This window comes from Moschus berezovskii, chromosome 1 (genome assembly GCF_049115385.1).
Source record: "Moschus berezovskii isolate FMDL1 chromosome 1, NW_MosBer_1.0, whole genome shotgun sequence".
Taxonomy (NCBI): domain Eukaryota; kingdom Metazoa; phylum Chordata; class Mammalia; order Artiodactyla; family Moschidae; genus Moschus; species Moschus berezovskii.
Window position 1 is genome coordinate 102,926,358 of NC_142460.1, and position 27,045 is coordinate 102,953,402.

Here is a 27,045-nt window from a genome sequence, read left to right on the forward strand (position 1 = left end):
CTGTCTTCTCCAAGCACATCATCCCATCCCACCAAACCTGGGAAAGCCTGAGCCTTGCCCCCACCTTCTCTCAGGAAGAGGCAGGAATAGGGTGGGGATCATAGGGTGAGAAGAAGGGCAGAAAAGGAAGAAGGCAGAGAGTGGAGAGGGCAGACAGAACCAGACAGGTCCTGTTCTCATGACTGGCAGGGTCAGAGACGGGATGCATTCCCAGAAAGGCTCTGAGCGTGAAGTGCATGGAGTTGAGACAGCCCAGAGGGAGGAAGAAAGGGAAGCAGTCCACTAGACCAACTGCATCATCCCAGTTCCCTCTCAACCCCAGATGGTCTTAATGGGATCCCTATTTCAGTGCTGTGGGTTGGATCATGCAAGGGAACCATCGGAGAATCATGGACTCTTAAACATTTGTTTAATGCCCATTGATTATCTCATATATGTCAGGCACTGGTCTAAGCCCTGGGGATGCATCAGTGAGCCAATGGACAGAGAGGCAGGTCCTCATAATGCTTTCATTCTAACGAAAACACACACACTGCAAAGTGTAGTCAACTATGTGTTCAATACACATGTGTACCAGAGGAAGATAAAGAAGGGAAAGGAAGCATTGGATGAGCTTCAGTTTTAGCCAAAGGAGCTAAGGAAGGACTCCCTGAGGGAAGGACATCTGAGCAGATACCTGAAGGATTTGAAGGGAGTGAGTCATGGGGAATCACCTCCCAGGCAGAGGGAGCAACAAGAGCACAGGTCCTTGAGGGTTGCCTGGAATATCAGCAGATTAAGGAGGAGGCAAGAATGAGTGGAGCAGGAGGGGTGAACAGATGAGGTCAGAGAAGATATTTGCAAAGCATTCGCAAGCCTTGAAGGTGATTGCAAGGGATTTCTCTGGAGAAGTGGAGAACCATTGCAGTTTCTGAGCAGACGAGTGACTTGATTGATTCAGGTCCTCACAGAGTCTCTCTTGCTGCTGTGTTGAGTCTAGACTGTAGGAACGTAGGCAGGGATACCAGTTGGGAGGCCATAAGAATAAGCAAGACAAATGATGGTAACTTGCCTTAGGGTAGCAGCATTGTGGGTGTTGAGAAGTGGTTACATTCTGGATCTGTTTGGAAGGTGCCATTGGTGGACTGAAGCAAGTCTCAAAATAGTTCTCTGTCTCTCAACTTCCCACCAAGACCCCTTGGTGGTTGGATATCCAGCCTCTTTGTGAACACTCCCAGTAATGGAGAATTCACCTATTACCTTAAAACAGCCAATCCACTGCTGAGTTTGATGTTAGAGAGGGTATCTTTCCTGCATCAAAGCCACCTCTAGTCCACCAGGGAAATTTTCAGTACAAAACTCGATTCTTCCCTTCTCTCCCCTCCCCCAACCCAATGGTGAGGTCAAAATAGGCCAAACTTCAACTCCTCCCTCCCTCTGTCCCTCGGCTTATTTCTGCCCTCTATAGCTGACCAACAGAGTACCAGCTATACACAGTAGGCCTTCAAGTATTTGAACATCTGATCATATCTTCCCTAAAATCTTCTCCAAGCTCCAATTTCCTAATTTCTACAGTAGTTCTGGTAAAGCAGACTTAAATACCCACTCTAGTCAAGCTCTAGTTTGGCAATGCCATTCTTAAAATATGGCATAGAATTGAACCTGCCCCTCCAGGATTCTTTAAGTATCCCTATCAGGAGAATTCGTTCTTCCTAAAATCTGCCCACTCAGCTTCCTGAAAATGCCCACCCATTTACACAGCTCTAGATCAAGTCTAATTCTCCAACTCAGAATCACATTGTTTGCTTATATGGAATGTTGAACCCTGCTAGATTCACAAGCTCTTTTCCACTGGAACATCTGCTGAGCTCTGTTCCCACCTTACTGCCCACTTCCTTTTCCCCACTTACTGCCTCCTCTGCAGTTTTGCAGTGGGCTATTTTCTGATTTAAATGAAATACAATGTTAAAAATCCCTGTTGGGTTTTAGCTTGCTTATGTTGAACTGTGGTGCTGGAGAAGACTCTTGAGAGTCCCTTGGACTGCAAGGAGATCCAACCAGTCCATTCTAAAGGAGATCAGTCCTGGGTGCTCATTGGAAGGACTGATGCTGAAGCTGAAACTCCAATACTTTGGCCACTTCATGCGACGAGTTGACTCACTGGAAAAGAGTCTGATGCTAGGAGGGATTGGGGGTGGGAGGAGATGGGGACGACAGAGAATGAGATGGCTGGATGGCATCACCGACTCGATGGACATGAGTTTGAGTGAACTCCGGGAGTTGGTGATGACCAGGGAGGCCTGGCGTGCTGTGATTCATGGGGTCGCAAAGAGTCGGACACAACTGAGCGACTGAACTGAACTGATGTTGACCCACCCAGCATTCTGTCTGGTGAAAGTAACACCTTTAACCCTTGCTTTAGTTCTCCAACGCCTGTCCCCAAATCAACTTTATTATGAATATCCTAGACAGTACCCTAAATGTGCAAATGCTTCCTCAGTCCAGTGTGTTTCTGTGGGACTCTCAGGGCACTGATTCATTAGCATCCAGCAATTCTGTGAGGTTTTAGATGGAGCCTGGCCTTGGTACCAAACAAAAGGCTCACTCATTAGAGAAGCATAGCCTTCATGAATTTCCTGTTTCAGGAGTCCCAGACCCAGGGCTGGACTTGATACAAAGGATACAAAGGAGATGCCAAAAAGAATCTGAATCATAGCGCCTGAGAAAGTACCAGCCCAGTGGCCCTACATCCAACTGAAACTGACCCCCAAGGGGTATAGATGAATCCCAAGTTGCTAAAGCTGTGGGAATGAGGTGTGGGAAAAGGGGGAGGGAAGAAGTGCCTTGATTTGTATTTTTAGGAGCTGTGATCACAAAGAAGGAGGAAACAGGAGTGCTTTCTATGCTGAGTCAAAGCGCAGAATAGGGGAAGGAAGGTGGATTTAGGAGAAAGTCAGTGTTCAGTGAGCTTTCTGCATACCTCTGGCTTATCCACGGTCTATGCTTCTTGTGAGCTTTATGGTCAAGGCAGAAATAAAGAGCAGAAACAAACAGTGAGCTCACAATGAAATGCCAGTGTATTGTACCAGCTGCTTCTCACACGACACCCTGCCCATCTTCCCACGGGATTTGATTTTGACTCTTGCTCTTGGAAACACATCTTCAGTTGGTTTCTCTCCTTGGTGTTTTCTAGGAGATGGATCGTATTGTCAGCCAGATGCTGCACATTGCCCAGTATCTCGAATGGGATCCCACGGAGCTCAGGCCTGTGAGTTTCCAGCAGCCTGGGGTGACTTCCCAGTGAGCTTCTCAGATAAGAGTGGGACTTGAAAAAACACATTTGTTTACAGTAGAGTGTCTCCCAGACTCATCTTCTTAGAGGTGGCTCCTTTGGGGTCCTACACCTCCTTGACCTCCCACTTCTCTGATAGGAAGAATTAGAGGCAACGGGGAATAGTGTAGACTAATTCAAATAATAATACCTAGTAATACCCCCTAGCTGAATTTTTATAACAGGAGTTCATAAGTCAGAGAATTTAGATCTAGAAAGAAATTCAAAGATTTTTCTCAGTCATCAGATAATAATAATTATTACATTGGGGGCTCCCTTGAGACCAATATTATATTTGGCATTTTGTATACATTTTCTCTAATCTTTGCTACCAGGCTGCAAGCACAGCAGTGCCAGTTCTATTTTGCAGATGGGCAAAGCAGAAGAACAGAGGCCAGAGAGTCCAGGTGGCTTGCTTAAGGGCACACAGGCCTGGGAAGAGCCAGGCTTGGACCTCTGTTCTCCTCAGCCCAGTTTGCTCCGTCACTGCTCTCTGCTCACTCTGAGTCAGAGAGAAAGGGGTAAAACACAAGAAAACTCAGAACAAAAGAGAAAGGAAAGGGCGGGGGCGGGCAGAGAAGCCGAGGGTGCAGGTGGACAATTGTTGCTCTACGGATTCGCAGATTCTGAAGGAGATGTTGCAAGGGATGGACTACGATCGGGACGGCTTTGTGTCTCTTGAGGAGTGGGTCCACGGAGGGATGACCACCATCCCATTGCTGGTCCTTCTGGGCATGGACGACTCTGTAAGTTGCACACTTGAGGTCCAAGACCTCTCGCCTTTCAGAAACAACAGGTTCCATGAGGAAGCTAATACCCTTGGTTTCTGTCCTGGACTTCCCAATGGATACCTCATATGCTCCAGGCCAGCCCCGAAGTCCTCTCTTCTTTACCTGTTAGTGCCTGAAATATGTTCATTCATCTGACAGACATTTACTAAATTATTACTAAATAAAGATACTGCTTTGAGGACTGAGAGGAGACACAGATATCATATTCACCCACCTGAAACTTCTGTTCAACCACGCAAAGGACAAAAAGTTTTCAGGGAAGAATTCCATCTTTTCTCAAATTTAGCTGTAAAAATGCTAAGAGAGTTTGGGAAGGAAGGGAAGCAGGGAGGGAGGGAAGGGAAGGAAAAACACTGATATGTTGTGAGGCAGAGAGTGTTCAGTGATAATATCTTATTTAGCAATCAGAATAACCAGATGAGGTAGATATTTTTTTTACCCATTTATACAGATGGAAAATTGAGATTCTGAGTCTGAAGATGAAAAAAAGAGGAGCCAGCATTTATGTGTACCTGACTCTAAAGAATCTGCACTTTTGAACATCCCACACTTAAGAGTGAGACCAGTGGAAGAAACGTTGCCCTGACTCTGAGGGATGCATGGGATTTTGATACCTCATTCTAGAGATAAAGATCAAGTGAAATGACCTAGGATATTTGATGTGGTTCTCAATAATGGGTATGGTTTGGCTGGTAGAAGAGAGTTTGCAGGCAGGAGAAGAGCTTGATCAAAAACCCATGTGAAAGAAAGTTGAGGGTGTGTTAGAGAAACCTCCCAATATTTATGTGAAGCACTGGCATCTGGCCTGGTCTGCTTATTTACCATGAAAAGTAGCTTCCATACATGAGCTAAGGAAGCTTAGAACTAGGAGTGCGAATGGCAGCATTAGCATTTACCAGTACAGCCACATGGGTTGTAAACACCACCTGTTTGAGATTACTGAAATGGCAAAGAGAGGTACAGAAGAGAAGGTTCAGCTAGGTTGACCTCTAGCTGACATTGTTGCCCGTGAAATGTCCATCTGCAGTTCAGGACTAAGAATCCTGCAGTTATCTCATAGCATGTTTAGGTCTTTCCATGTACTAATGGAAATCAATGAACCAGGAACTCCTTTATCCTTAGAACCCTAGAAGGTCAGAGCTAGAGGAGAATTTGGTGATCCCTGGTCAGCCCCCTTTGTTTTTCATACTGAGGACTAGAGAAGTAAAGGCACTTGCGGTTGGTCACACACCCAATTAGTACCAGAGACCGTCTTCCATATTCAGTAATGGCACACTTCCCATGCAGTGATGAGAGCCTTCTGTGTGCACAAACCCACAGGCAGTGATGAGACCCTACTGTGCACACGAACCCACGTGAGTTAGGACCTAGGGGAGCCCAGGTAGGTATGGTGTACTTTCTGCTGTTAAGGGTCAAGATGATACCTGAATCAAAGTAGGAGTTCTGGTTGAGTGTTGTTCTAACACACCAGCTTTGGTTTTGTTTTGGTTTTTTTCCTTTTCTCTAAAACATAAGAATAGAGATGGGACATTCTAATCACAAAGAACCAATTTCTAGTTCTATTTCTTAGGTGGGACTTGCTGAGCCCAAGGTAACACCAACTCTTTGTTTGGAGGGGTTCCACTTTTTATGGCTGGAAGAGGGAGAGACATCATTTCTCCAATGTTCTCCCCAGTGTCTCCCGCCAATGCCAAATGAACCTTGTAGAAAGCCATACTTTACATCAGGAATAATGCAAACAAAAAGCTAAAGTGCATTTGGTTTTCATGAATCAAGTTTTATGTGTTCATTTGAAAATATGCACTATATTGTATGTTTTTACACTTAATAATTGGGGTTCTAGGGAAAACATTCCTCAGTGTTTTGTAAGTCACAGTGCTTGTTTGGCTTTTATCAAAACCCACTTATGGCCGCTGAAAAGTCTGGAGATCTCTGAATGGGATAAATGAGAAACAATCTGTCTCCAAGGAGCTGTAGGCTCAGCATAAAACCTGGTGTGCAGGACTCCCAAACGCGGCAGTCTCCAATGTGCAAAAATAAAAGAGCCACATGATGGTGCTATAACCCAGGCAGAAATGTTGCTTATTCCAAGTCAAGGTCCTTTTGATTCTTAACCCTGTATCTGTGCAAACAGTATCTGAGAAAGGGAGAGTCAGCTAATTAATTTTGCTCATAAATGTATTTTTAGGTCGGATGACTGTCCTTTGGGCTGGGTCTGCTAAGAATACTGTGATTTCCCTTTTGTTCATCCATGAAGGAAAACCCTGGTTGGTGGAGTTATAAGAAGAAACATGGATTTGGAAGCCAGTATGACCACTGGCTTGGCTCAGTCACTTAATATTTGTGCGGTCTTGGGCTGTTTATCTGACTTCTATGAGTCTCTACTTCTTCATTTCTAGAATAGGTATAAATCTACCTCCTCACGTGTAGGAAAACACTCTTTACTTATCTTTGTGTTCCCTACTGCCTAGTGCAGAGTAAGAACTTAGTAAAAGTTTTCATTTACAGTGTGTCAGGCACTGGATTAGGAGCTTCACTTATATTTCATTTAGTTTTTAAAAAAATCCCTTGTGGTCAGTGTTTGTCAAAAGAATGAATGAATCTGTCTCTTAATGAATAACTTAATCAATTCATGAACCCATTTACTAAAGTGGAAACCATTAGATGAAAAGGCTTTAATTCTATGAAACTCAGGTTTTGGAAGAAGCAGGGTTTTGAGGTGGTAAGAAGAAAAAAGCGTATTTTGGCCCCAGGAGAAGACCAGGATTTGAAAAAGCACGTGGGTTTCTCTAGAGACCATTAGCAGAGGAGTTGAGCAGAGGAATGGGTCTGGCCACCATGGCCAGCCCAAACTAGAGGGGCCCAGAAATAAGTAGGTTTCAGTCCAGTACGTTGGACTCCGTGTACCTGAGTCTCGATCATTATGAGCTTACAGTATTTTTTTTTTTTTCACTACCCTTAAGATCAGCCTAACAGTGTTACTCTTTTGATGGAGTCTATGACAAAAGTTCAAGGACACTATACATGGAGGGATGCTCCTGAAACCACAGTCTCCAGTGAGGCTGTGCTCCCAGGGGCTAGAAGGTGGGAACTTTGGTGTCCGGGAAGGTGTATGATTATGTCAGGCTTGGCTTATCTGGTGGATAAGGATGAATTTGCTTCTGAGCCAAGCCAGGGGGAAAGGATTTAACCCTCTCTGTCTCTTTGCTATTTTTTTCTATGTACAGAAAGTTTGATGAGAGGAATACAGTATTTTTACTAAGCTAATTTTTTTTTCTTGATTATAAAACTAGTACCTCCTCACTGTAAAAAATTTGGCAAATACAGAGAAAGTAGAGAATAAAATATATCCGTAGTATTGTTAGCTATAGCTAACCTCTGTTAACAATTTGGTCACTTTTTTTTTTCCCATCCAATGTATCGTTATATAAAACCGAGATCATAACATGTCATCAAATTTGCATTCTGCTTATTTGTCTTAGCACTTAGTATCATGAGCACATTCCCAAGCCATTCAAGGTTCTTATGAATATCTTTTTGATGGCCACTTAACATTAAATCATAGAGATGTACCTCAAACCTTTTGGTCATTTTTGAGGGCTTTAGGATATTTTTCAGTTTTTCATTATTTTAAATAATGCTGGGCTCAACATCTGATAAAGCACAAAAATGCTCATATATCTTTCAAAATTTTATTTAGGATAGAATCTAGGAAAGGAAATTCGTACGTTGAAAGTTATAAACATTTAAAGGACCTTTAGATAGAGAAATGGATGGATGAATGGATGGATGGATAGATAAGATGGTTGATAGATAATAGGTGATTGATGGAGAATGCTACTGCTGCTAAGTCGCTTCAGTCGTGTGACCCCATAGACGTGTGACCCCATAGACGGCAGCCCACCAGGCTTCCCCGTCCCTGGGATTCTCCAGGCAAGAACACTGGAGAGGGTTGCCATTTCCTTCTCCAATGTGTGAAAGTGAAAAGTGAAAGTGAAGTCGCTCAGCCGTGTCCGACTAGTAGCGACCCCATGGACTGCAGCCCACCAGGCTCCTCTGTCCATGGGATTTTCTAGGCAAGAGTACTGGAGTGGCTTGCCATTGCCTTCTCCGATGGAGAATAGACACTGATAAATAATAGGTGATTGAATGATAAATAGATGCTTGACAGATAATAGACAAATGATTGAAAAAAGAAAGGACGAAGTTAAGAGAAAGATAACTGAGTTAGTTTGTTCTGATTTCTACTCCACCAGCCATGCAGAATAGGGCTAATTTTATCTCCCATACACATACTCCATTCAGTCCTAATTGTTAATTTTTGCTTATTTTAGAATGTACACACACGGAGGATTTTGTTTTTATTTGCATTTCTATTCAGAGTATTTACATCAATAAATTAAACAAATAATTCATCTTCCAAATATGAGAAGAGACTCTTTAGAGAAAGTGGGCTTCCTGCTGAGCGTCGCATTCCATTGCTGTCCCCTCAGGGCTCCAAGGGGGATGGGAAGCACGCCTGGACCCTGAAGCACTTCAAGAAACCAACCTACTGCAACTTCTGCCACGTCATGCTCATGGGTGTTCGGAAGCAAGGCCTCTGCTGCATTTGTGAGTAAACTTCCTTCAAGCCCTTTTTCACCAGGAACTAGCTTGCTCTGCACATGGTTGAGCCAGTCTCAGGAAAGTTTAGGCATCTCTCCTTCCTAACTTGAGGGACCTGCTATATTCTTCCCACATCAGGGAATAAAGCAAGACCTCCAGTTCCTATTCTTGTTCTACCCAAATCAAATGGACGAATATTAGTCTGCTGGAGTTGTGTCATGGGCCACTGACTCCCTGGAAAAAAGTTATTAAAGTTCACAGGTAACTAAAAAGAATCTCATATTAATTTCAGTTGCATTTTGCTAATGAATGTTTGTGTGGTCAGAAGAACCTGAGGTTTTTTAAAATTAAATTAATATTCATAAATACAATGGGAATTAAAAGTATCCATTTGTTGTACTTTATAATCCACTTAGTGAAGTCAGACTTGAGAGGGAAAAAAATAAACAAACATGAGAAAGGAGGGAAGGAGCCTGGAAAGGAGAGCAGAAGAAAGAGATGGAGGGGAAGGAAGAGAGAAGGGGTGATGGGGGAATGCGTGTGAATTTGGGGGACAGGAAGAGAGGGGAAGGGCTGCCGCAGGAAGGCTTTGCAAGGCCCAGGGTGTATGGATGCAGAATCCTGCCCGCCCCACCCTCAACCTCAGGATGCAGACAGCAGGCACTCAGCCTGAACCCTCCAGGGGCCGGGGACCCGCTGCTGTGGGGAGGGCCCTCGGGTACGGTGTGGGTCACCAAACTGCCGTGTACATGGGAGCCAGGCAGCAGGCAACCTCCACCACAAGACATTGTGGCAGAGCTGGGCCCAGTGTCTACCTTGAACAAGCATCAGCAGGCATAAGAAGGGGCCCCCTGTCTTTCCAGCACCCTCTCATATCCAGCTCTCACCCACTTTTCATAGACCCAGCCTTATTCCTAGTAGCTTCTAGGCCTGTGGCATAGTAGTAAGTAGTAACAATAAATTTGTGGAATAGCTATTCTGACTTGCACAAGTGGTGCTTTACACAAATCATTTAATGCTGCAAAAACTCCCCAAAGTAAAAGCTAATTTTATTCCCATCTTGTAGAACACTCTGGATTTCAGAGCTGTGAAGGCACATACCCTAAGTTACAAAGGGCAGAGCCGGAGTTCAGGCTCAGGTCTGCCTGTCTGCAGAGTTAGGGAGACCCTGGCCTTACTTTCCACTCCCCAACATCCCAACATTCAATACTGTGTTGTTGGCATAGCCAGGGTGACACCTCACATTCCCCTTAAGGGATGCTTTCCTGCTGCGTTCACCAGTGAAAGCCAGTGGGCGGGGTGGAGGGTGCAGAAGCATGTCTGGGAGATAACCGTGGATTCCTGTCAGTGAACAACTGGAGACTTGAATTTCCAGTTGGCAAGGCAAGCTCCACATGTCCGCATGGAGGGAGGCCTGGGCCTCAGCTAGCGGGGGAGGATGGCCGACCTTCCCTAGGTGGTCACTCACAGGCACTATTCTTATTTATTTATTCATTTATTTTGCAGACTGTAAATACACTGTCCACGAACGCTGTGTATCCAAAAATATTCCTGCGTGTATCAAAACGAACTCCAAAACCAAAAGGGGCGGCGAGGTTGGTGATACCTGTTGCCTTGTTCTACTGCATGCTGTGTCCCGGGGCAACATGTCCATCTCCACAGATCCCTGGACAGGAAGGGGCTTTGGGAGCTTTATCCTGTCCCTTCTCTGCCTCGAGGACCACCCTGAAACCATCTTGTCCATCCATCAGTCCATTCCGCATCTCCCTAGTACCCACCCACCATGTGCCAGGCCCTGTTCCAGGGCATATGCGGGTCATAAGGTGGTCTCAGCCTGGGGGACCATGCAGTCTAGTGGGAGGAGACAGGTGCATAAGCAGAGCATAATGTAGCAAGCAGCGCAGTGGCGATAGCACGGTGTGGGTACAGTTGAGGCATGGGGGCGGAGGGAAAGGAGAAGAGATGAACAGGGACGCTTTCACCAAAACACAAAGAAAAAATAAGTGGCATTTGAGTTGTGTCTTGAACCCAAGTCAGCAGGATTTCACAAGGAATCGAGGAGGACGAGGTACTCTGGGCACTCTGGACTGGAGAAACCTCAAGAGTGAAGGCATGGATACGTGGCTTATTCTGGGGTCTGTACTTAGTTTAGTGTGACTGGCATAGAGGGAGCTCAGAGGGAAAGGCAGGAGATGTGCTCTGGACTGGGGAGATCCAGGCTGAGGAGCTGGGAAGGAGGTGCATATGTAGCTAAGGGACTGCTAAAGAATTTTGAGCATGTGAAGAGATGATTGGGTTTGCAAATTAGGTTCACTGCTGGTACTAGTGATAAAGATCCCACCTGCCAATGCAGGTAGATGTAAGAGATGCAGGTTTGATCCCTGGGTCAGGAAGATCCCCTGGAGGAGACCATAGCAACCCACTCCAGTATTCATGCCTAAAGAACCCCATGGACAGAGGAGCCTGGCAGGCTACAGCTAAGGGGTCACCACGCTGGACATGACGAAAACAACGGAGCATGCACACATGCTCTGACTATGGTCCAGGAAAGAGATCAGACTAAAGAGGGGGAAACCTTTCCAACAGTTCAGGCAAGAGGTAGTGCTGCCGAGGGCCTGACTGGGTTGGGTCTGTACTCGCCTTCTCTGCTGTGTCTGTGCTGAGTGACTGCCCCCCAGTCACGCCAGCTGTTGAGTATTCTGTCTCACTGGCAGAGAAAAAGGACTTAAAGGGAGAGGAGAGAGTTTGAGAGATAATTTGGAGGTCCTACCACCAGAACTTGGTGGTAATGGTGTAGGGGATGAGAGAGGGAGGGAGGTTGGAAATGGCTACGTTTCTAAGGTGGCCATCTAGTGGTGCCATTCACTGAGTCTGGAAATAGACACTTCTTCAAATTAGCAAGGGAAGGACACTCAGAGTTATTGCAGAGGGAAGACCCCATTAAGGAATCTGAGTCAGGAGATGATGAGCAGGCGGGAGTAGGATCCAGCCATCCCCAGAAGGAGTCTGAGAGAAGGGTACCTCCAGGGACACGCATGCATGCCTGCGAGACACCACATGGCCTCTCGTCTACTCCTCCCGCACCATGCCCATGAGCACGCCTTTCCATGTCCATGCCTTTCACCAGCGCCTCCTAGGCTCAGGCCCTGAGCCTGTGCTCTGGCCATTGCCACACTCAAAATAGAGGGAGACCACTGAGGGACCAGCGGGGCACATTCATGGCTTTCTGAGACTCCAGGGGCAACCCAAGTCCTTCACCATCCTCTTCTGGGATCAGAAGAGGAGGAAGAAGGCAACATGGTGTTAGGAAAGTCCTGTGGACTTGGAGTCAGGAGACCTGGTCATGAGTCCCTGCTTGGCCACTTCTCAGCCTTGGAACCGAGGACCAGTCACTTATTTTAAAAAGCCCCATTTTTTTTTCTATATATAATGGAAATAATAATAATAATCTTGGAGCAAATGAATTGGGACCATGTAGGTGACAAACTGATTAGCAAACCGAGTTCTTTACACCCTCAGGGTGAATGGCAGAAGGTGAGAAACGACAAAGTAAATGTGACACATCTAGAGCAATAATTTTACCAAAAACCTTTTGGAAGGAGGACACAGTAACTTAATTGATAAGTAATTTAAAACTTTTATCTAATACAAACATGGATGGTGTCATGCAAATATTCCATGTGTTTTTAATATTGTGCTTGTTGTTGACACTTCAAGCTATGCCCCCACAATTCCCCAGAGTCCATATTTACCCCTTCTGCTATTCAGGGTGCCCTAGTGGAAAAGTTTTTAGAAGTTCTGTAGAATTGCTGGGGTACTTAACTGAGTGCTCAGAGCCCAAGAATTTGGCATCATGGGTCACTTTGCACTTACAGTCACGTGCATACACATGCATGCCCGCCTGTTTCCCAGGTTCCTGGGCTGCTCTAGAAGCAGGTCCTGGACAGGAAGCAGGTACAGCCAGCTCTGCAGGAAAAAGATGTGAAAGCCGCTGGCTGATGACCCACACTAATTCCTCTGGGCTTTCTCTCTAACTTCCTTCCAGAATGCTTCTCAGCCTGGGCTGCACATTATAATCACTCAGGGGGCTTTAAAACAAACTAACGATGGGCCTCACCCTCGGGGACTTTAATTTATTTGACTTGGAGTGAGGGCTGGGCATTAGGACTTCTAGAAACTCCCCAGGTGGTCTTGAGGAGCTGCTAAGGTCGAGACACACTGGCCCATAGAAGAAAGAAGGGCAAAGGGAGTTCCTGATCAGAGTACCTCCCAAGGCCCAGGGCTGTACCAGGAAGGCCCTTCCAAATAGCCTGGCTCCTTTAATTCTCCCAGCAAGCCCAGGGGTAGGGCTTATTATGCCAATTTCTACTGATGAAGGACCTGAGACTTAGAGAGGTCCAGGAACTGGCCAAAGGGCACCCTGCTATAAAGTGGAAGATCAGTCACTCTAATCAGCTTGGTCTGCAGACCAAGCCCTCCTGTGTTTCCCTGCACTGAGCGGCCTTCCAAAAGAGGGCGCACACAAGCACATCCCTTTGCAAAGAGGTCCACAAGACAGACAGATGGACTGCCAGATGAGGCACTGCTCAGAGGCTTAACTGCCGGGAGATGGACTGTTCAAAAAGCAGGCAAAGTGGCTTTCATCTAGCTTGATTAGTGATAGTGATTAGGTAGGGAGAGACCACCCTGTGCAATTCAGCTAAGCTGCACAGTGCCCACTAAACAGGAACCAGCCCTCTCTGGCCTCCCCGTCCCTGTGCTCTTCCCAGACCTTCTCCTCAGGCCCAGGGCGCTGGGCTATGGTTCTGCAGCCTTCCCTGGTATCCTTCCCTTCCCTCCTGCAGGTGATGCAGCACGCATGGGTGGAAGGGAACTCCTCCGTCAAGTGTGACCGGTGCCACAAAAGTATCAAGTGCTACCAGAGTGTCACCGCGCGGCACTGCGTGTGGTGCCGGATGACGGTGGGTTGGTGCCCAGGGCAGCCCTGCTTGTTTTCGGTGTGGTTTTTTTTTTTTTTTTTTTTTTTTGCTCAAGCTGCAGCCAGGCAGCAGTGGACATCCTGCCAGGGGGCATGAGCAGAGCTCCCTGGGCAAGGCTAGAGAGGACATCCAGAGCCGCTGCCAGTGCCCAAAGTCTAATTGCCTCCAGTAAATCATCAAACTGCCCAGAGAGAGGGTGTTCCCCATCCCCCAACCCAGGTCTGCTTAAGATGATGCTGGCCAGTCTGCTGTCTTTGTGACCAGGCAGCTGAGAACAGGAAGCTGGACCATTGGCTTCCTTCTCCTGGGTATTGGCTGGGCCGAGGGCACTGACAGAGAGAAGAATCAGACACCAGAATCCCGGTGTCAGAGGAAGACACAGTGCTAACAGCAGCCACACTGCCTGTGCCCGCCAGCCGCAGCAAACGTCCACTTGCATCCTGGACACCCAGAGCTGCCTGACCTGCCTTCCATGGCAGACTCAGTGCTGCATCTTGTCCGCTTGACCCCCAGGTGTCAGCCTCAAAAAGGACATATCTCCAAATCAGATCGCAGGACTCTGAAAACACAGAGGTTGAGCCATGGGGTTTACTTCCAGCGTCTCATGAGTTTCTTCAACAAGATCTCCTTCCTACCAGTGTCTCAGTGCCTAGGGAGCAAATAACCAGGGGGGGCTCTGGAATCCACATGTGGCTGCCACACTGACGGCCCACAAGTCTGCCTGGGACCATTTCGCTCCAGCCGCCATGGGCAGCACTTGGTCTCCTTTCCCTGCCCACAGCAGACTTGGCATCCCTAACCACACACCACACATGCAAACACACACCCTGTCTAAGCTACACTGCCAAAGCCAGCAGTGCATCAGGATTTGAAGGCGCCCTAGACAGCTTGCCTCCCTAGGAAGTTTCTAGACTCTCATGCTTGACATTTCCTTGAACACGTTCACTCACTCTCATCTTCATTTTTCCCCTCCAGTTTCACCGCAAGTGTGAATTGTCAACATTGTGTGATGGTGGAGAGCTCAGAGACCATATTTTGCTGCCCACATCGATATGCCCCATTACCCGGGTAAGTGTTGCCTCCCAACAACAGGGCTCCACACACACCCCCACCTCCACCACCCCCGCCCCAGGCAACCCCAGCTCACATTTCAGATGCAGGAACATTTAGACATTTACATCCCTCTGCGGGCTCCCTCAACAACTCTTAGGATTTGTGTTTTCAGCACAAGTTGAAGAGGGGTCAGTGCTGCACAGTCAGGTTGTCAGGGAAAACTTCCCAGACTGAAACAGTCCCGACCACCAGCCACCTAGAATGCTCTGACATGGCCCAGCAAGAAAAGCAAGTACTTCGTTCCCAGCACCTTGCAGGCAGATCACAGCTCAAGGAACCCAGTCCCCACCCGTGCACAGCGAGGCTCCCAGGCCTCCCTTGTCTCTGCTCTCCTGTGTCCAAACATGGACTTCCTGCTGCCTTGAAGATTTCCAAGGATGTCACAGCCCCATCCTGGAAATGAAAGCTGCAAAATTAAACTCCAGTTGTCCCCATATGAAATTTTTTCTGTCTCCTGTGTGGAAGACCCCTTTTTCAAACCAAAGACCTTAAGTTGTTCTCTTTTCATCTTAGAGATGTGGCTAAAGATCACTGACTCCTCACATTTCACCCTTTACTTGACCATCTTCTTTCTCATTAAAAATCGACGGGAAAAAACCACCACTTTCAAAAACCATTTGGCAGTATCTACTAAGTTGGAGTTACACAAACTCTGACTCAGCAAGTCCCCTCCTGTTTGTCTATCTGAGAAATACAAGCATTTATTCCACCAAAAGACATGCACAAGAATGTTCCTATCAACTTTATTCATAACAGTCAAGCACTGGAAACAAGCTTAATGACCACTGACAAGAACAGATTAATAAATTGAGGCAGATTCACATAATGTAATACTATATCGCAATGGAAAAGAACCATGCTTAGATGCAAAAATATGGGTAATCCCAAAAATATAATGCTGAACAAAAGAAGCTGGAGTCAAAAGACATGGTATATGATTCCATTTATATGAAATTCAAAAGCCAGGCAAAGTCAATATGGCATCAGGAGTCACAACAGAACGATACCAGAAGATGCAGTAGTGACAAGGGCATGTACATATGCAGAAATTCATAGAACTGTAGGTTTAGATTTGAGCATTTTACTGTATGTGACATAAACTTCAATAAAATGAATAATAAACATTGAAGAAAAAAACAAAACAGGAAAGATGACTTAGTGTCATATCATTTAGGTAATGCTAAGCATAGAAGCCAGATCTCAGACCTTGCTTCTCAGAGATCAAGCTTCTACATCAACAGAGTAGATTTCTTCCATTTCAGTCTTTCTCTGAAACATTGTGTTCCTTCCAGTGTCTCGAAGTCACAGTCAGGGCAAGTGATGACAAAGGCCTGGAGAGTCTTTGAGGAACCCAAAGGGAGCATTTCTTTGTTTTGGTTCAAAGCCCCACTTTGAAGACTCCATCCTATTCTATACTGGTTTTCTATTCTCTTTCTTTATATTAACCATTTGTTTTTCTTTTGATTTCTTTTTTTGTAGCAGGCATATTTTTTTCAAAGGATGCTTGTCCTTCCTCTCTTTTCACAGGACAGACCAGATGGGAAGTCTGATGGGAGCGTGTCAGCCAAGGGTGAACTTGTCATGCAGGTACCTCAGCAAACCCTGAGTCTACTCATTCCTTCTAAGCTGGTCCAAGGTTGTGGAGGGGAGGACAGGATTTGAGTTCTACAGAAACACATCTTAACATCTGCTTTCTTATCTGATCGATTATATCGCAGAAGACACTGGATTTCCAGTCTCTGGGGTTACCTTTGACCACCATGCTGTAGGCAAGTGGTGCAAAGGGAGGTTGGTTGATCCCATAGCTGGCCACACTGGCTTTATCACCTTTTAAGGAACACGCTGCATAAAACTTCAATATGCATACCCCCTGAATAATAACAAGAATGTGGCCTAAAAATAGACAATTGGGTTTTCCAAGACTGCCAAACTGTCTCCAGAATGTGATCTGCCAAAAGAGTTAAATAGATCCAAAAGTTCTCCTTCATCCTTAAATGTGTATTTAAGAACTCAGTTTTTTTTTAGTTGGATTCACCAAAGAACTTCTCTTTGTGCCTTTCACAAAGTGCCAGGGAATGCAGAAAAGGCAGCCTGGTGAGGTGGAATGAGAAACAGAAAAAGAAAGAACACTGGGGTCTCCTCCTCTCCCTCTGACCCTTCAGTTTCCTTGTTTGAAAAGCCACATAGCAAATCCCTGCACTGCCCACCTCCCAGAGATGCTCCAAGATTCAATGAGAACTTGGAGATGAGTATAAAACATAAGCCACAGTGATGCCAGAAGCTTGATGTGGTAAAGCTCTAGAAACCTTGAAGGGGAGAAAGTCAGATGGAGCACGCACACACACATACACAGTGCAGATATGTCAGTTCACAGCTGGCAGCTATCTGCTTATCCTGCATCTGTTCTGATTGGACAGTGTCCATGCTGTGCAGGTTGTTCAGCATTCTGAATATCACCCCCAGAGGTAAAGATTTACTTCTCAGTCTCCAAGATGCTTCTGGGTACCACACAAATAATCACCCTTGGCAGATGAAAAAATTCCTAAAATTTATAAAGAATGTTGCTGTCCATTTCAACTTATCTGGCACTGGGTTTGCTAAATTTTTAGCTTGAGATGCTGGAAAAGTCTCTGATGCTGGGAAAGGTTGGGGGCAGGAGGAGAAGGGGATGACCGAGAATGAGATGGCTGGATGGCATCACCGACTCTGTGGACATGAGTTTGAGTGAACTCCGGGAGTTGGTGATGGACAGGGAGGCCTGGTGTGCTGTGATTCATGGGGTCGCGGAGAGTCGGACACGACTGAGCGACTGAACTGAACTGAACTGAATGGAAAAGTAGGCATAAGACAGTGAATATGGAGCAGCGCTGCTCCTCTGTATTGGTGTATCCTGCTGCTGAAGCTACAAGTATTTACTGAGTACACTTGTCTCTGGGGCCACGGGATCCTTGGTAGGAGGGTTATACACACTCCCACCCTGCCCTTGAGACATTTAATATCCAGTTGATGTTTTGAGACATTTGGGTTTCCCTGGTGCTCAGATGATAAAGAATCTGCCTGCAATGCAGGAGACCCAGGTTCAATCCCTGGGCGGGGAAGATCCCCTAGAGAAGGGAATGGCTGCCCACTCCAGTATTCTCACTTAGAGAATCACATGGACAGGGGAGCCTGGTGTGCTACAGTCTATGTGGTCACAAAGAGTCAGGCAGAGCTAAGTGGCTAACACTTTTACTTTCGCTTCACCTAAGAAAATAAAACATGAAAACATGCAAATAAACAATACCAAACAAAACCCAGAAGATACTATATGCTTCAAGTGCAATAGTTTTCATTGCAGTGATCAAGCAAAACTTCATAGACGAAGTAGGTCTTGAATTGGGCCTTGAGGATGAGAAGTTTTTCTTGAGGTTTCTATGAAGGAAATAGGCATTTCAGGGCATTAAGGAGGAGAAGAAAACAGTGTGAGCAGCCCCACAGGGTGGGAATTCACTCACTAGAGGGTAAGAGCCAGATTTGACTGGAGCTGCAGTGAAGGTTAGAGTGATTAAGGGAGAACAATAGAATGGAGCTACACATAAATACCTTGCAGGCCAGGTTGGCAGGTTTGGATTTTACCCTCTGGGTAATGAGATGTCATTAAAGGATTCTGAGCAGGAGTGGCATGACTAGTGATGCCTGGGAAAGAACTGCATGGAGGCAGCTTACAGGGCTTCACCTGAGGTGAGAAAGGCCTGAGCAGTGTGGGCACTGTGGCAGCTGCCGGAGATAATGAGACATTCCAGGGAAAGAGCTGGCAGGACAGGGTCTTCCCTGGGTGACTGGATGAATAATAATAGTAGCCAGGAGAGAGGACCAGTTTGGGGAGGAAAGAAGGTAAGTCAGATCTGGGGCATGTTCCAGTGGCTGAAGATACCCCCTTTGACAGTGAGAAAGGTAGAACCAGAGCTGGGGAGGAAAATTGGGGCTGCAAATGTGGATTTGAAAGATGCTGGGGGTGGAAGTGATGATTAGCTCCATTCTATTTAGGTGTAGGACCGGATGGCCATATTTTCTAAGATCATTTCAGTTGTATCTTCACAAAAGCTCATCTTGTGCTGTGGGCACAAAGCCACATGATTGCTGAATAATTTGAAGCCCCTTCTCCGATCCCCACCTCAAACCCTTGTCACCACTGAGTGAGTGAAAGTTGCTCAGTCGTGTCCGACTCTCTGCGACCCCGTAGACTATACAGTCCATGGAATTCTCCAGGCCAGAATACTGGAGTGGGTGGCCTTTCCCTTCTCCAGGGGATCTTCCCAACCCAGGGATTGAACCCAGGTCTCCCGCATTGCGGGTGGATTCTTTACCAGCTGAGCTATATGGGATGCTACTTAAAAAGCATTTAGGCTGGAGACACTTAACTGCTTAATCCCTCAGATTAAGCCAGTGGAGCAGCACCTACTGCCTCCTGACCTCCTCCACCCCATGCCTGGATCTGCTTCCCAGCTGCCTCTCATCGCATTCCTTCCTGTGGGCTGAAACACAGCTAACTTCTTTTTCTTTTCCCTTTGAAGTATAAGATCATCCCCACTCCGGGTACCCACCCCCTGCTGGTCTTGGTGAACCCCAAGAGTGGAGGGAGACAAGGAGAAAGGTATGTTCTCTTCTTTTTTGAGATGGAGAGGCTAGAACCACCTCATCTGGGTCCTTTCTTCCCCTCAGCCATAACTGAGTGGGCTACGGAGCTGGCAGACCCGCAGTCCAGTCCCAGCCCTACCACACATCATTTGATGACCTGGTCCAAGTGACTGAACGTCCCTGTGCCTTGGTTTCAGCCTCTGTAAAATGGAGATAATAATCATTTCTTCTCCCATGGGGGTTTTGCAAGTATTAAGATAGACATAGGGTCGGACACGACTGAGCAACTGAACTGAACTGAGCACTTATCCTAGGACTTGTCACGTGGGCCATTATTCTGTTTCCCAGAATCAGGCTAAGTTCTGAGATGCCTGTTAAGTTCCCGGTCTTCCAAGTCTTTTCGTGACTTAAGAGACATGGCAGAGGCACCTGGTTGAGACTTCTTAGCCGATTCCACCCCGAGAAAGCAGGGCACCCATCTCATCAGTGAAGGAAATGCCCAGTCTGCAGAGAGTGAGGGATTGGCAGAGCAGCTCTGCCTCCCTGTGTTCAGCTCTGAGGCAATAAATTGTTGACATGGTGATCTGGAATCCACATTTTAAGAAATAATAAGCAGATCTTAAACAAGAATTATGAGACCCCCCCCAACCCCAATCCTAGGGGCAGAGCAGCCTTTCTGAACTGACCTAATTAGCCTCAAGCTGAAACCTTGAAACCAAGCCTAGATGTGGCTACTGCCCCCAGTGCTCCTCAGCCCCAACTCCACTTCCTGCATGTCCTCCTGACCCCAGGACTTGGGGGACCTTTGTCTAGTCCACAAAGATCAGAATCATACTACCTAGAACATGCAGAACATTGGGAGAAGTTCTCCATGGAGGAGAAGGCCTCATGGAAGTTCTATTCTCTGGGTTGCTCTGCACTGTCCTCTGTGCAAGGGGTACTACTCCTGGGGTTGGAGACTAGAATCTTGGATGGTGGGGAGACTTTGAACCAGGGTGAGGGCCTGGGTGAGGCCAGCTGGACCTGGGAGTTCAGGGTCTGCAGTACCTGTGTGCAGTCTTCCCCCAGTTGGGTTTAAAGAGACCCACGTTCCCACCATCACTGGGCTGGAGAGGTACTTGCCCTCCTATGACTTCTCACAGTGACATTCCCCTTCTCTGTCTCAGTCTCTCTCTCTCTCTTTCTTTCTTTTTTTTCCATAGAATTCTTCGGAAATTCCACTATCTGCTCAACCCCAAACAAGTTTTCAACCTGGACAATGGGGGGCCTACTCCAGGGTATGGAGACATAATCTTTACTTCTTATTTCTCCCCCGCCCCCTGTAATCTCTAAAGAGGATAGCTTTCTGGGTGGTTTGGTTTTTTAAAAATCTCTTTCATCCGTAGACTTGTCCTTCCTACCAGTTCACTCCTTTTCTCTTCTTTTTCGCGTTATCTACTCTTACTTCCTCCTAGAGATACTCAGGACCACGCATTACAGCTGACTCTGAGAAGCAGCCTACTCCACTTTATCCCAGAAAAAGCTATTGATTTTGTAAGAGGGAAAAATTGCAAATGTCATTTGTGGGATTGACAAGAAGAGCAGGCTGGTAAATTAACTTATTCGCAAGGCTGTATTAGCTGGCATCTTCATACTGAATCATCAGGGAGAAGAAAGGAGTTTTCTTAGCACTGTCTGTCAGTATTTCAGAAATCTATACAGCTGACTCAGAGTTCCACAGCATGTTGTGTTGTTGAGGCATTTTAGGATCAAGACAATTAGTTGTTCAATGAAATCACATTCTTTCCTGAATCATCCAGTTTAGAGGTTGTTCGGTGCACCCCTTCCCCACCCCTGCCGGCCCGTCTCCTGTCATTTGCCTATTGGCCATTTCCCTGTGTTGGAGAGATGGGGAGCAACAAAAGGAGATGAGGCAGCCCCTCTGCAGCTCTCCCCAAGTTCTGTGGGAGGAGCCATGACATGATGAGACCTGTAATCAGAGGTTCCTCCAACACTGGGGCTGGAAGGTACCCAAAGACTGCGACCTTCTTACCAGCCGGAGCCAGTGTGCTGGAGACACTGACCAGCCAGCCCGAGCCTATGTCAGTGCCGTCCTCAGATCTGTGCCTCCTGGGCTGGGGTTTCCAACATCGAAACTTGCATTGCTATGCTTGGCTCACCAAGACCTTAAGAGGGTCTGGGCAAGGACTCTGAAAAAGGGACTCTGAGGACTTCCCTGGTGGTCCAGTGGTTAGGACTTTGTACTTCCACTGCAGGGGGTGTGGGTTCAATTCCTGGTGAGGAAACTGAGATCCCAAATGCCATGCAGCATAGCCAAAAAATTTTTTAAGTATTTTTCATTTTTAAAAATAAGAAGAGACTGTGTCTTCAGCTGTTTGACACACAGCTATTATTTATGGCAGTGATGGTACAAGACCACTAAAGGGGAAAGAAACATGAATGAAAATTCAGCACCTCTGCCATGACTTACCTGTAAAATTAATTTCAAAATAAAGCCCACCTGTACTGCTGCACACGCCATCACGGTCCCCGTGATGGCCGATGACTGCTCCATTTGTGACTTGTGACTGAGCAGCAGCCCACAGATGCCTTTACCAGCCTGCTCTCTTCTAGGGCATTTTGATACTTGAATACAGACAGTACTGTCCCTTAACCGCATCCATCCTAAATTGGTTTTGCCCAGAATGACAAGCCCGATGGCTGCTTCTAGGGCCACTGTGCCCTGAGTATCTCTCTCTGCTGTGTGTGTCAGCCTGTAATCAGAGAGGCTGTCTAGCTGAAGGGAGCCTTCATTCAGAATCCACTTCTACAGGAGAGAACAGTTCTACAAGAGAAAGGTGGGGAGGGGATGTTAATTTGCCCACACCTGCATTGGCAGAGGACCCCAGGGGTCTCCTCAGATCACCAAGCAGGGCAAAGAGGAAATCCTGGACTTCAGCTTCTCAAGCCCCACCCCGAGGCCTCCCCAGATCCTGTCTGTGCTGCCGCAGAGGTTCTTAACCTTTTTTGCACCAGGAACCCATTTGGCAGTCTCATGGAGCCTATAGACCCCTTCTTAATATTAAGATAATATTTTTTAATGTATAAAATGAAATATATAGGAATACCCAGGGAAACTTTATTGAAAAAAAACAGTTACTAAAGGTTAGACAACAAATCTGTGACAGGAAAATACACGTGATTTATTAAGACATTACATAGCAAGTTCCAGAGGCGGGTCTAATAGCTACTATAAATTAAAACAGTAATGAGCAGAAGTGATAATAGAAAATGCCTGCCACAACTGTAGTAAAACATTGAAAAACCTGTCATTTCGGCTGCTTAACAAAGTCACAAGTATTGTTGAAGGAAATGCAAATTTTCAGTTAGAGATTAGGGAAGATAAGAGTGTAACATTTTTTTCAAGTTCAAGGCCCTCTGGATCCTACCCACAGACCCCTTAGACATGCCCCCCAGGTTAACAGCCCTGATCCACAGGGTTAAGGCCCCTGAGGGGAGATGGTGCTCACTCCACTTAGGTCTGGGGTGGGATGAAGACTCAGCTAGTTCAGTGCCTCGAAGTTGTGAGGGCAGAGTAGGTGAGAGCAAGAAAGGAGGCAGATGTTGGGGGTTAATTGTCTTGGTGCCAAAATAAGCAAACTGTGGATTCCTCTGCATAAATCATAGATGGTTTCTAGAAAACCATTTTCTGTGTTGAATATTGAGTCAGAATCTCCTTAGACAAAGATGGCTCCATGGGTTCGTACTCAATGGCATTGCTTAGTATGTTCTGGTTTCAGGACACTGAGTGACCCTTTCAACCCCAAAAGGAGTCAAGGTCATAATATGCTTCCAGGGAAGGGGGTAGAGTGTTGGGGTGGGGTGGGGGGGACTTTGACTCAAGGAGTGTCAAAGTTCAGCCTGTGAACAAAACCATTTTGGCCTTTCTACTTGCCAGACTTAACTTTTTCCACGATACTCCTGACTTCCGTGTTTTGGCCTGTGGAGGTGATGGGACAGTTGGCTGGATTTTGGATTGCATTGGTAAGAATGGGCTGGAAGGACCTTTGTAGTTGATTTACAATAGTGTATTTAAAGTTGTGCATGTGAGTGCTAAGTTGCGTCAGTCATGTTTCCTTGGGACCCCGTGGACTATAGCCCTCCAGGCTCTTCTGTCCATGGGATTCTTCAGGCAAGAATATTGGAATTGATTGCCATGCCCACCTCCAGGGGATCTTCCTGACCCAGGGATGGAACCCACGCCTCCTGCTTTGGCAGTCGGGTTCTTTACCACTAGCACCACCTGGGAAGCCCATATTTAAAGTCAGAGGAAGGTAATAAAAAAGAGAAGTGGAATCATGTCTTGTTTATCTTTGTTTCTACTCTTGGCCCAGTGCTTCACTAAATACCTACTTTGGGTGGACAAAAGAAAGAAAACACAACGGAAGGATTCCCACATGTACAGATGTTAACAGCTTAGTCTCAGGCCTTGCTTCAAAAATACCTGCCATGGGCAGGATTTGGGCAGTTGCAGGACAGGCCAGATGAGGAGACTGGGGGGAAAGGCAGCAGGACTGGGACTCCAGGCAGGTCCAGGGTGCTGGATAAAGGCGAGAGAACTAAAAATAGATGCACAGTGCAGAGCAAGTCACCTTGAGATGAACGCCTAGAGCCCAGAGCCCACAAAGCACGTCTAGAAAGTTCAGATCAGTTCAAGCAAAGAAAAGCTATGATGGGGTATGTCCAATATGCCTTGATCAAAAGGGTGATGGGGATGGTGGGGAGGGTCCAGGCTGGGAATCAGGAGGCCTGCCTGGATTTGTGGGTCCTTGGACACAGTACCACCAGGAAATGATGGAGAATGACTGAAATTCTGGGATGAGGGATACATTCAAGATCTAACCCTGGAGAGGCCAGATAAACACTGAGATATAGAACATAAACTCAGGAAAGCAGCCAAGGGAATTGCTGAGACGGTCCAGAGCATCGAGCCTGGGCTGCTTGGCTGCTTTCATCCTTTGGTCCTCAGCTCCTGCCTGTGTACCTCCAGGTGCTCAGCTCCCATGGAAGCCCTGGCGATGCGGCAGTTAAAAAAGGACACTATCTCACCCTCATGGGGCTTCTTTCTAGAGGGAAGAGACAGGCAGTAAACAAAGAAATAAGTGAAACATACAGTATGACAGAACGTGATTTTAAAAAGAGAGAGAACTGCAGAAAATGGGCAAAGGGAGCTCAGCAGTGGGAGTGGAGTTGCAAACTTAGACAGGGTGGTTTGAAGGCCCTGAGGAGCAGATGACATGTGCACGGAGACCTGGAGGAGAGTGAGCGTCGCAGATGCCCAAGGAAAGAGTAGTTCAGGCAGAAGGAACAGCAGATACAAAGGCCCTGAGGCAGGAGCAGGAGGAGGCCAGTGAGGAGGCTGCAGAGCGTGGCCAGGGATACAGCAGAGACAAAGCAAGGCCAAGTCACGAGGACATGGACGACGTGATACGGAACGCGGTTGTCATACTGCGAAGGTCCAAGATGCTAGATTGTTTCGAGCAAAGCAGGGGCACAACAGATTACAGAAACTGAAAAGGGTGGGAGCTGGGAGGCCAGTTAGGAGCTTCCTGCAGAGATCCAACGGGGGGACCTGGGCCATGAACCACAGTAGAGACACAGGAGGTGGTAAGGAGCAGGCAGGCTCTGGATAGCTTTGGAAGATGGAGCCCACGGGATTTGCTGACTTCCCGTGGGAGGCGAGGACTTCCTCTGGGAAGAGGGGAGTGGAGGATGGGCCAGGATAGACCCTGAACAGGGTGGAGAAGGCTGGGTCCCCAGGGGTAGTGAGCAAACCACCTGGGTTGGGACAGGCATCCCCCACACCTGCCGCATCTGCTCCCCCACAGGCACTCTTGTTTCCATGGACACGGCCCTGCCAAGCAGCCACCCACTCTCTCTTGTCACCTAGGGCTCTGGAGTTATTTGTGGGAGGAGGGAGGCATCCTCTGGGAGCCAGGGAAGAAAAAGCTGATCAGCAGAGGGTGGATGGTTGCAGTGCTAGGAGCTGCTTGTAGGGTTCCCTCTCCATCGGGAAGGAGGCCTTAGGGTTTGTGGACAAGTTTTATAAAATTCGTCTGCAAGAGGACACAGGTGATACATGCTGCCCAGAACAGAAAGAGCACGTAAGGTGATCTGTTTTTTCCACAGGTTAAAAAAGAGATTAAAAAACAAGAGTAAAAGGGATAACTGGACAGCGTTCATTCATTCATTCATTCAAGAGATTGAGGCCCTTGCTCAGTGCTCTCTGCCTCCCCATTTCAGCTCTCTCTCTGATCTGTTCTCATGCAATAGCCAGAGTGGTCCTTGCTGAATGTCAGTGGGGTTGTGACGTGTGTGAAGCACATCAGTGGCTTCCCAGGATTCTTAGATAAAGATAAAACCAATGCTTCAGGGGGCCCAAAGTGGCACCTAGCAGCTGCCCACCCTTCCAGCCTCATTTCCTACCCCCATCCTCCCCCTCTAACACTCAATCCCTTTTTGACCCTTGAAGACACTCGTGACCCTTCCAACCACAGGGCCTGTCTGTTCTGCTCCCCTGGCCTTTGCTTGGTCAGCTTCTACTTCAGACCTCAGCCTTCCTTGGGGAAGCCTTCCCTGATCACTCATTATAGGACCACAGTCCCTTCCTTCCCAGTATGCATTTGAAATTACGCTCCAGTTACCTCGTTAATAGCTATCTCTCCCTCTCAATGGTAGGTATCATGAGAGCCAGAGCCATGTCTTTTTTTTTGCCTGCTGTTAGAGCTGGAGCCCCTAACACAGCACCTAGGCCCTCAGTAAAGGTGTGGAGATCCTACAGCAAATGAGATACAGGTCCCCCAGGAAGGTCACAGTACATTTGGGGAACAAAAAAGTAGTCATTTACAAGATAGTGTGAATGAGATCATCCCTAGCACTGGAGAGGCACGAGGTCCAGACTAGGCCAGCCAGGAAGGGCCTCTGCATTGAACCACATGTTGACATGGTACGTGGGAAGCAGGATGTGAGAAGGACGAGGCTGGAGAGTGAGGCAGAGCTGAGAAGGGCCTTGCTGCCAGGCTAAGGGGTGATGGGAGTCATGGCAGAAGGCAGAACAGTGGGTTAGTGTGATCAGGCAGTGGTTCAAGGATTGCCTGCCCAGGCGGACCTGTGGGGAACATACCAGGGGATGAGACTGGAGGCCAAGAGGACAGAGAGAGGCCGCTGCAGCGACAGCCGCGGGAAGGACTCACACTGTGTCAGAACTCAGCCATCCCCATGGGAGGGAGAGGAGAGATTGCTTGGAAAGCTATGGAGACAGCATGGAGAAATTGATGTGTGAATGGATGTGTGGTGAGGGAGAAGGAAGAATCTAGAATTACTTCCAGGTGTCTAGCCTCAGCACTGTGAGGACGGTTGATCTGCTGCAAAGGGAACCACAGAAGAAGGGGCAGACTTAAGCAAACAAGGGTCTTCCAGGCAAAGGAAGAGTCCCAGCAAAGGCCAGAGGCATAAATGCATTGTTTTGGGGAATGAAAGAGTCCACCAGCTTACTCCATCTCAACCCTCCTGGCAGTAACCTCAGCCCTGAGTCTTGCCTCAGCCATTTCAGGCATGAGTGACAACCTGGGTGGGCGGGGTGAGGGGTAGT

General features: G+C 47.2%; 1 protein-coding gene across 4 annotated transcripts in view; it reads left to right on the top strand.

Moving 5' to 3' along the window:
- Positions 1-27,045, top strand: part of DGKG (diacylglycerol kinase gamma) — a 226,646-nt gene that overhangs the window by 94,561 nt on the left and 105,040 nt on the right. For 3 of the 4 annotated variants that reach the window (XM_055408681.2, XM_055408690.2, XM_088838401.1), the window contains exons 8-17: positions 3,173-3,247; positions 3,934-4,056; positions 8,595-8,712; positions 10,213-10,301; positions 13,551-13,667; positions 14,661-14,753; positions 16,326-16,385; positions 19,352-19,431; positions 20,618-20,692; positions 23,353-23,438. In XM_055408681.2, coding sequence (XP_055264656.1) covers positions 3,173-3,247; positions 3,934-4,056; positions 8,595-8,712; positions 10,213-10,301; positions 13,551-13,667; positions 14,661-14,753; positions 16,326-16,385; positions 19,352-19,431; positions 20,618-20,692; positions 23,353-23,438 — 916 coding nt within the window. The remainder of the gene's footprint in view (positions 1-3,172; positions 3,248-3,933; positions 4,057-8,594; positions 8,713-10,212; positions 10,302-13,550; positions 13,668-14,660; positions 14,754-16,325; positions 16,386-19,351; positions 19,432-20,617; positions 20,693-23,352; positions 23,439-27,045) is intronic. The other variant, XM_055408698.2, reaches the window with a different exon arrangement.